We start from the raw sequence: 10,094 nt of genomic DNA on the forward strand, positions 1-10,094 counted from the left end.
GTTGCTGCTATGTATATTTTTCTGATTCGATTTAAAAACCCTCGCTAACTCTTCTTCATTTTTTTTAAACCCGTCACCCACAACCACCTTTATTATCCACCACCACTCTTGAAGGAAACTCGACATCACCTCTCTCACCGGACACCACCATGATCACCACCCAACCGCACACCAATCAAACCTTGCTCGGTTTAATGATGTCGAAACATGGAGTTTTCAGAACCTGAGAAGCTAGATTAATTACTTGTGAAGCTTAATCATATTTATATATATATATATATATATATATATATATATATATATATATATATATATATATATATATATATATATATATATATATATATATTCGAAGATTTCATGTAGAATTCGACAACTGGCAGTTATATTGAAATCATGGGCTGTAAGCTTTTCCAAGTTGTGTTTGTGGGGACACAAATTCATTAATACTCACAATTACAAAACAAAAATATATATGATGGTACACAATATTACTTGGACGTAAAAGTGGAAACGTGTAGTTTGTTTTTGTTTATGGCAGACACTTTCTAAATCCACTTGACTTAATAAAGTGGCATGATGCCAATATGTCATATAAAAATAATATAGATGAAAGTGATAGGGTGTGACTTCGAATCAAAAGCAGAAACTGATGAAATTCTAATTGGGACGACGGTTTTAATCATTAGACCATGTATTAATCTTTGTTGGGTATATGTAGTCATTGGGCCGTAATTTTTTTTCCTTATTTGGGCCGGACTAATAAGAAACCATCTTAAGTAAACGAGTTTTGTGGCTTAAGTAATGTACGAAGGATCACGATGATAAACATAATCCATTGATGATAATGATAAGAATTGATATTGATGATAAGCTTAGGATTAAAATGATGATGGTGACCGTGAGCCGTGAGAACCATGAATGAATCACGATGATATTAAGGATGAGGCAAAAATGATGATCGTATGTTGATTAGGAGGATTAATGATGGTGATGTTAAAAGAAAAATGCGATGACGCTGTGATTGAACTAGACTACTGTGATGGTGATTAAGATAAGATGATAGTGTAATGAGTTTGTTTATGATGATGATAAGAATGATTATGGTTTGAAAGTGATAAAATGGTTAAATAGAATCAAGTTGTGAATTAAACCATAAATGAACGAGTAGTGTAATGATTAAGGATGTTATCGGGTTAGCGGGACGTCGCGGGTTCAATTCCCGACTTGGGCATTTTCTTTAAGGGCTACTTCCTTAAGGTTCGCGAATCCGAGGCCAACCTTACACTTGTTCAATGATGTTATATGTATTTTTACTACGAAATACAGTACGGTGAGTTTCATTTGCTCCCTTTTTAATTGCTTTTGCAATATATATTTTTGAGCTGAGAATACATGCGCTGTTTTTATAAATGTTTACGAAATAGACATAAGTACTTAAAAATATATTCTACGTTGAGTTGTACCACTGGCATACTTCCCTGTAGCTTGGTAACTACTATTTACATGGGTATTGTAAACGCGAATCCTGTTGATAGATCTATCGGGCCTGACAACCCCAACCGGACTGGACGACCAGTATTCAACGGTTGCACAGTACTTCGTTTTGGTGGCTACACTTGGTACAGTGTAGTGAGATTTCATAATAAAGGGAATATGCGACGTTGATTAATAGTTAAGTATGGTTACCAAGTGCTCAACCACTTAGAATGTTTTACATACACTTGCGAGTGTATTATGTTTATGATTATGAAATCTTGTGATCTATTAAGATATTGAAATGATTGTTATGATAAACCTATGAACTCACCAACCTTTTTGGTTGACACTTTTAAGCATGTTTATTCTCAGGTATGAAAGAAACCTTTCGCTGTGCATTAGCTCATTTTAAGGACATTACTTGGAGTCGATCATCGTAATGGGACCAAATGTTGATGACTTCGTCCAGGTGTATAAGGACGGGTTGTTACATATATACCAATAGGAACTAGCATGGGATTCCACTCTTGATTATGTCATGTATGACTAATCAATTTTAACTTCTACCATGAGCTAGTCAACTAACTAGAACTCCTTTTAACCCCACTCACCACTCACCAATTACCACTCATCATTCACTCCATTTCACTTCCAATTCTCTTTCTAATTCTCTCTCAACACACACACACACTATTATGAACGTATTTTTCCAGTAGTTAATCATCATCTTCATCAAAAATCACTTCAAGAATCAAGCTATAATCATCATAGAAAGAACACTTCAAGAACACTTCAAAAATCCCTTCAAGTTTACTAATTTACTTCCAAGCTTTCTAATCCATTCCAAGTAATCATCTAAGATCAAGAAACCTTTGTTATATACAGTAGGTTATCTTTCTTATTCAAGGTAATATTCATATTCAAACTTTGATTCAATTTCTATAACTATAAACTATCTTAATTCGAGTAAAAATCTTACTTGAACTTGTTTTTGTGTCATGATCCTACTTCAAGAACTTTCAAGCCATCCAAGAGCCTTTGAAGCTAGATCATTTCTTGTCACTTCCAGTAGGTTTACCTACTAAACCTGAGGTAGTAATGATGTTCATAACATCATTCGATTCATATATATAAAACTATCTTATTCGAAGGTTTAAACTCGTAATCACTAGAACATAGTTTAGTTAATTCTAAACTTGTTCGCAAACAAAAGTTAATCCTTCTAACTTGACTTTTAAAATTAACTACACACATGTTCTATATCTATATGATATGCTAACTTAATGATTTAAAACCTGGAAACACGAAAAACACCGTAAAACCGGATTTATGCCGTCGTAGTAACACCGCGGGCTGTTTTGGGTTAGTTAATTAAAAACTATGATAAACTTTGATTCAAAAGTTGTTATTCTGAGAAAATGATTTTTATTATGAACATGAAACTATATCTAAAAATTATGGTTAAACTCAAAGTGGAAGTATGTTTTCTAAAATGGTCATCTAGACGTCGTTCTTTCGACTGAAATGACTACCTTTACAAAAACGACTTGTAACTTATTTTTCTGACTATAAACCTATACTTTTTCTGTTTAGATTCATAAAATATAGTTCAATATGAAACCATAGCAATTTGATTCACTCAAAACGGATTTAAAATGAAGAAGTTATGGGTAAAACAAGATTGGATAATTTTTCTCATTTTAGCTACGTGAAAATTGGTAACAAATCTATTCCAACCATAACTTAATCAACTTGTATTGTATATTATGTAATCTTGAGATACCATAGACACGTATACAATGTTTCGACCTATCATGTCGACACATCTATATATATTTCGGAACAACCATAGACACTCTATATGTGAATGTTGGAGTTAGCTATACAGGGTTGAGGTTGATTCCAAAATATATATAGTTTGAGTTGTGATCAATACTGAGATACGTATACACTGGGTCGTGGATTGATTCAAGATAATATTTATCAATTTATTTCTGTACATCTAACTGTGGACAACTAGTTGTAGGTTACTAACGAGGACAGCTGACTTAATAAACTTAAAATATCAAAATATATTAAAAGTGTTATAAATATATTTTGAACATACTTTAATATATATGTATATATTGTTATAGGTTCGTGAATCAACAGTGGCCAAGTCTTACTTCTCGACGAAGTAAAAATCTGTGAAAGTGAGTTGTAGTCCCACTTTTAAAATCTAATATTTTTGGGATGAGAATACATGCAGGTTTTATAAATGATTTACAAAATAGACACAAGTACGTGAAACTACATTCTATGGTTGAATTATCGAAATCGAATATGCCCCTTTTTATTAAGTCTGGTAATCTAAGAATTAGGGAACAGACACCCTAATTGACGCGAATCCTAAAGATAGATCTATTGGGCCTAACAAACCCCATCCAAAGTACCGGATGCTTTAGTACTTCGAAATTTATATCATATCCGAAGGGTGTCCCGGAATGATGGGGATATTCTTATATATGCATCTTGTTAATGTCGGTTACCAGGTGTTCACCATATGAATGATTTTTATCTCTATGTATGAGATGTGTATTGAAATATGAAATCTTGTGGTCTATTATTATGATTTGATATATATAGGTTAAACCTATAACTCACCAACATTTTTGTTGACGTTTAAAGCATGTTTATTCTCAGGTGAATACTAAGAGCTTCCGCTGTTGCATACTAAAATAAGGACAAGATTTGGAGTCCATGTTTGTATGATATTGTGTAAAAACTGCATTCAAGAAACTGATTTCGATGTAACATATTTGTATTGTAAACCATTATGTAATGGTCGTGTGTAAACAGGATATTTTAGATTATCATTATTTGATAATCTACGTAAAGCTTTTTAAACCTTTATTTATAAAATAAAGGTTATGGTTTGTTTTAAAAATGAATGAAGTCTTTGAAAAACGTCTCATATAGAGGTCAAAATCTCGCAACGAAATCAATTAATATGGAACGTTTTTAATCAATAAGAACGGGACATTTCATTTTGGAGGGTTATGAATTAGGGGTTCCAAATCCAGCAAAAATAAATGTATTAGATGCAATGAATCTTGCAATTTCAGCATGGACTATGGATGTTCGTGCAAATACAATTTCGAACTGCTATCCTCATTGTAAACTTCGATCAACAAATAACATGACTTTTGAGAACTCAGATGAAGGTGGTGAAAGCACTCAAGAACTCCAGAATTTGATCAAAGAGTTGGGTTATCGCAATGCTATGGATGTCGAAGATGTTCTGACTCACCTAGAAGAAAATGTAGTTGCACAGTTGTTGACTGATGAAGAAATTATTGAAAGCGTTATTGGAATTAATAAAGATGATATCGATGAAGAAGATGATGGAAGTTCTACAATGGAGCCCCCTTCGCGAAACGAAGCTATTAAAGCGGCAATCACAATGAATAATTTCTTGTTGAGCTATGAGAAAACAACACCAGAAGTTCTTACCATGCTAAGGAAAATTAGAGACGAGATTAAGGGGAAATTGATTTCAACAAAAAACAAAAGACAATTAAGTCATTTTTTAAGAAACCTTCATAAATCATTCATGTAATATGCTATATATTGTATAAAGAGTTATTAATTTATATTTTATATGGGGTCTAAAGAAAATTATCAAAATTGTATTATCTTATAATTTTAGCGAATTATCAATTTAGCACCCTATCCCCGAGTCGGAACCGACAAAAAATATTATCTTAGAGAGTTTATTAAATAATCGAGTATTAATTTATCGAGTTTCTACTGTACTTCAACAAACACTAACACACTTAAGTTAACAAGCATCGTCCTAATAAATTACACATGTCAACTTCAAGATGCTGACCTAAAATTGACTCGGCCGCCTTTTCCCTGCGTCTGTCTCATCCGCTTAACGGGGTTCGCCTAATTAACTCCACTTCCTCTTCCACTACCACTCCCTTGCTTAGGAGACTGACTATTATTAGTCCATTGTTGTTGACTTTGACTCAATCTAGTTTGATCTGGACTCCTGATATCACGACCAACGCCAGTTGGCGAAACCGAACCGCCAGACCTGCTCCCACCTGACTTCACCAATGATTTTTCTCGGTCTTTTCGTTTCTTTTTGCAGATTACGAGTTCACCTGGGTGAGTCAACGGTTTCGATTCATCTTCCCGATTAGTTGACTCTCGGATACTACTATTACTCCCCAATCGTGTTTCTCTCTGAGCAGTAAGGGTGGGCCCACGAGAGAGTTCCCTCGGAGTCGTATCAACCTATAGTATTTGTTTCTGTCGCTCGGGTTGACTAACGAAAAGTGGTACACCTCTAGGAGACGAGACATTTGCAGATGCCGATGAAGCTATGGAGCCCGAGAAAGTGAGCGTACTTCTGGCTTCTCGGAAGTCGGTATCGGGAAACACGATTTTTAATATATCGGCAAACGCGATTTTTAATATATCGAAAAACAGATCGTGCACTTTTCTTGCCTCGGATCTTACCTGTTTTTCCAATATAAATACAGTTAAAATTTGATAAAAGCACAAAACTTGGGCCTCTATCGGTGGTGATATATTCACAATCCTTTTTGATATATCCGCAGTAATTGTGCATTAAAGGTTGTATTTTACAACCTATTAATGCACAGAAGTTTGAAGGATAATTTAAGCAGCTGCTGTCGGACATACAAGACTCATCAGCTGTTAAATGACATGTGGTATTGAAATAAAGCTATGTAAAAACGAAGTCGGTTGTAGGGGAGATAAGACCATTCCTAACGGTGGGGAATCTAGAATGAAAATTCAATGGAGTTTCGAAATTTTTTTCTAGACGTAATTATGTTTGAAGGATACTTTAATGGTTGTTTACCTCTTAAAAAAGATAAATCTTAAAAATATATGGGGTCCTATAGTTAAATTTAGTGGTGTTCTACACAATTTGAAGTATATATTGTAAAAAAAAAAATCGAAACTAGTAGTGTCACCGGACCCCGTAGACTAAAGCATAAACTCGCCACTGATTCCTAGCCGTGGCGATGATATCTCGAGCAGTTTGGCCAAAGAGTGTAATCCGACTGTGATTTGACAATGTCATTTTCTAACATTTTTAACCGTTGTGTCATTTTTTTGTGTTAAATATTGAGGTAGAGTGATGTGGTAAAATCTGATTGAAAATGAGGCGGGAAAAAATAAATTAATTAAAATTGAAAATTTTGTGATTAAACCACGCAAAACTCTATAAACAAATCGGTTGCAAAACTTACAAGTCCCTATAATGTCAAAACTGACACCCCATATTAAAAGTGCCCGTTGGTGTCAGTTTTAGCTACATCTTCCACCTCATCTACACCTTGATGGAATGGTCTAAGCCGTTTAGACATGCAACACTCATCAATTGTTTACAGACATGTGGCATTCAAAATGAAGCTATCGTACACAAGAAGCCTGCTGTTGGAGATATTTTTTTTTACATGAAGCAAGTAAATTACAAATATGGCCCTCCTACAGTAAAAAAAAAAAAATCCATCCTTTTAATGGATAGGTAGATACCGAGTAAAAAACTAAAATGTTTCATGCAATTAAATATGTAAGTTTATGTCCTGATAGAAAAATCGAGAAATCTGATGGACCAAATATAAATATATGTGTATGTATTTAAAAATTGTCACCGAGTAACAGTTATCAGTGTAAACTACTACCGTGTTATTGGCGGTATAAATACCCGATCATCTTCTCCTTTTAACTACTCGTAACAAAAAAAACCCTAAATTCACAAAAGGCGGTTTTAAAGTTGGTATTTGAGTACAGAAAATGGATCCGAGGGATGCTGACGAGAGTTCAAAGATAATAGAGAGTGCTATTCACGAGGCTTATGGCGATAACACCACTGCACTTACTTTCGATCATCTTTACAGGTTTTTTTCTTTATTATATTTTCATTTCCCCCTTTATTTATTAACTTTCTATTGTTCAATTTTATATATTTCTTTGATTAGATTCCGTGCATATTCATACTCATTGGCCATCGCATTATTATATTACTGAGTATATATTATACTCCCGCCTTAAATTATCCAATGTTACTTTTTTGGGTTTACTGGGGGAGCAGGGCCAAAAAACTTTTAAAAGAGTAGATACTTTTTTTTCGCCAAATATGAAAAAGGCTTTTATGCAAAATAAGGAGGTTTTTCGACAAAATAAGGAGATATTTGGAGAAAAATATCCACCTTAGGTCAAAATTAAAAAATCCAGAATTTTTGAACTAAAAATTACAAATCCCGTAGTCAGGTGCCCCATTCCCCTACATTTTCGCCCCTGATTGGGTTGTTATTTATTAATTGATCTTCTGTTATATAAAAAGATAAGTATGAAGTGGTAAAGTTCATTTTTACTCTTAATTTAGGTTAAATGTAAAGTAAGAATAAGAAATGTTTTTTGTTATACAAAATCAGAGGGTTCGTAACAATAAATATACATTAATTAGACTAAAGTTACACCGTTAAGTATAAATTTATGTTAGTTAATTATGGTGGTTTTGTATCTGCAGTCACGCAAGTCGTTTGGTCCAAAACAATCTTGGACAAAAGTTATACAATGGAATCTTAACAACTATGTCATCACACATTAACGAGATGAAAAGATCCATCGAACAAGCGTGGTCTAACAACTACCTTTTGTTTCTACAAGAGTTGACCACGAATTGGACCAAACATAACAAAGCATTTCACATGTTAAAGCCTGTTTACATGTGCATGGATACTAATTGTACTCCCAGTACACACAAGTTCAATGTTCAAGAACTCGGAGTTCAACTGTGGGTCGATGATGTCATATATTCTGGTGATATCAGAAGGAACGTGACATCTGCGCTATTGGACATGGTGCAGACCGAAAGAGAAGATCAAGCTGTCAACAGGGATTTACTCAAAAGCGTATTGAAAATGTTAATGGATCTTGGTGAGTCTGTTTATAAAGAAGTGTTTGAAGAGCATTTTATACAAATTACGCAGTGCGTATACAAACCACAATCTGAGGATATGGTTGAAAATCATTGTTGTGGATATTATCTTAAGGAAACTGAGAAATATTTGAATGATGAAATGGAGAGGATTTCGGACTACTTGGATTTTGAAAATGACATAGCTCGTAAAAGTTTAGCGAAGATGAAGAAGTTATTGTTAGTTTTAACGGTTACAAATCAAATGACGACTTTACTTGACAAAGGGTTGATTACTATGATTGTGGGCGACATGTATGATGATTTGGCGCGAATGTACAACTTGTTTCGTAGGGTGCCAGATGGGACAGCGTTAATAAGGGATATGATGATGTGTCACGTTCAGAGAACAGTTTACCAACTGGTAGTTACCAATCCAGAAAACGTAAAAGATACTGTAAGTTTTGTACAACGCTTGTTAGACGAAAAAGATAAATACGAAAAGATTATTCATCTTTCGTATAATGATGACGTTGGATTTCAAACGGGTTTAAATTTTGTGTTTAAGTATATGGTTAATTGGAACCCGCGGATCCCAGTTTATATATCGTTGTTTGTGGATGATACGCTTAGGAAATCAGAGAATGAAGATGACGTGGCGATTGTACTAGATAAGATTATGGTGTTTATCGGTTATCTTAGTAAAAAAGATGTGTTTGAGGAGTATTACGAAAAACATATGGGAAAAAGGCTTAGTTCGGGCGTTGACAAGAATGTAAATGAAGATGCGGAGAAAATGATGATATCGAAGCTGAAAAAAGAATGCGGGTCTCGATTTACTTCTAAATTGGAAGCTATGTTAAGTGAGATGAAGACCTCACAGGTTTAATAGTACATATATGATTGAAGTGATCAGTACTTTTGTTTATGTTTTGGTTTCAGTAGTATCAAACTTAATTGCTTTTGGGATTGTTCTTGAAATTGTGCAAGTTTAGTTTTTGAGACTTGGGTTACTTTTGTTTGATACCAGTGTAAATTATGTGTGTGTTATAATATGAGTACAAAAAGTCATATGGATGATAAATTTTAGTCAACTTTGTATAGCTTGCATAGTAATATTTTACACTATAAATAAGGCCTCTATGTTAGCCTTCAATATACACACTTTGATATATATTTCATATCTATAAACTCTCTCTTTTCTTATTTACATGTATAAGTCTCTAATTAGTAAATAAGCTAAAGGTAGTTATAAACTACTAAATTACAACACGTTATCAGCACGATGAGCTTAGTGTAATCAAAGGATATCTCAAACGATCACGAGTCACTAATCAAGGTATGAAATTATTAATAATTTTCAGACTCGAATATATCAAATTTTGGACTACTAACATTTTGAACTACTAATTTTATTAAGTTCTTAGTGCATTTGTATTGTTCTTATTATATGGTTGGCTCTGCCACCTAAATTATATATGGTCGACACTGTCGCCTAACTATCATTTATGTTTACTATCTTTTATTAACTTCACTAACATTTATATTTATGTTATTTAAGTTATATATGGTCGGTTATACCGCCTGAATTATATTTATGTAATCTAACTTTTATTAACTTCACTAACATTTATATTTATGTTATTTAAGTTATATATGGTCGGTTATACCG

The 10,094-nt window shown here is 33.6% G+C and overlaps 1 protein-coding gene and 1 pseudogene across 1 annotated transcript; both read left to right on the top strand.

Annotated features, from left to right (window-relative positions):
- Positions 1-5,077, top strand: part of LOC139854061 (uncharacterized) — a 93,676-nt pseudogene extending 88,599 nt beyond the window's left edge.
- A 2,090-nt stretch (positions 5,078-7,167) lies between these two features.
- On the top strand, positions 7,168-9,467 carry LOC139853331 (cullin-3B-like). The gene is made up of 2 exons (XM_071842706.1): positions 7,168-7,400; positions 8,033-9,467. Exons 1-2 carry the CDS (start codon positions 7,297-7,299, stop codon positions 9,309-9,311), a joined length of 1,383 nt encoding a protein of 460 aa, XP_071698807.1. The 5' UTR covers positions 7,168-7,296; the 3' UTR covers positions 9,312-9,467.
- Positions 9,468-10,094: the final 627 nt, after the last annotated feature.

Source organism: Rutidosis leptorrhynchoides, chromosome 6 (assembly GCF_046630445.1).
Source record: "Rutidosis leptorrhynchoides isolate AG116_Rl617_1_P2 chromosome 6, CSIRO_AGI_Rlap_v1, whole genome shotgun sequence".
NCBI classification, from domain to species: Eukaryota; Viridiplantae; Streptophyta; class Magnoliopsida; order Asterales; family Asteraceae; genus Rutidosis; species Rutidosis leptorrhynchoides.

Bases quoted from the DNA above. Each gene is read 5' to 3' on its own strand.
- LOC139853331 (XM_071842706.1), top strand. From the start codon at position 7,297: ATGGATCCGAGGGATGCTGACGAGAGTTCAAAGATAATAGAGAGTGCT. The intron at 7,401-8,032 runs GTTTTTTTCTTT...TTGTATCTGCAG, and splicing joins ACTTTCGATCATCTTTACAG to TCACGCAAGTCGTTTGGTCC.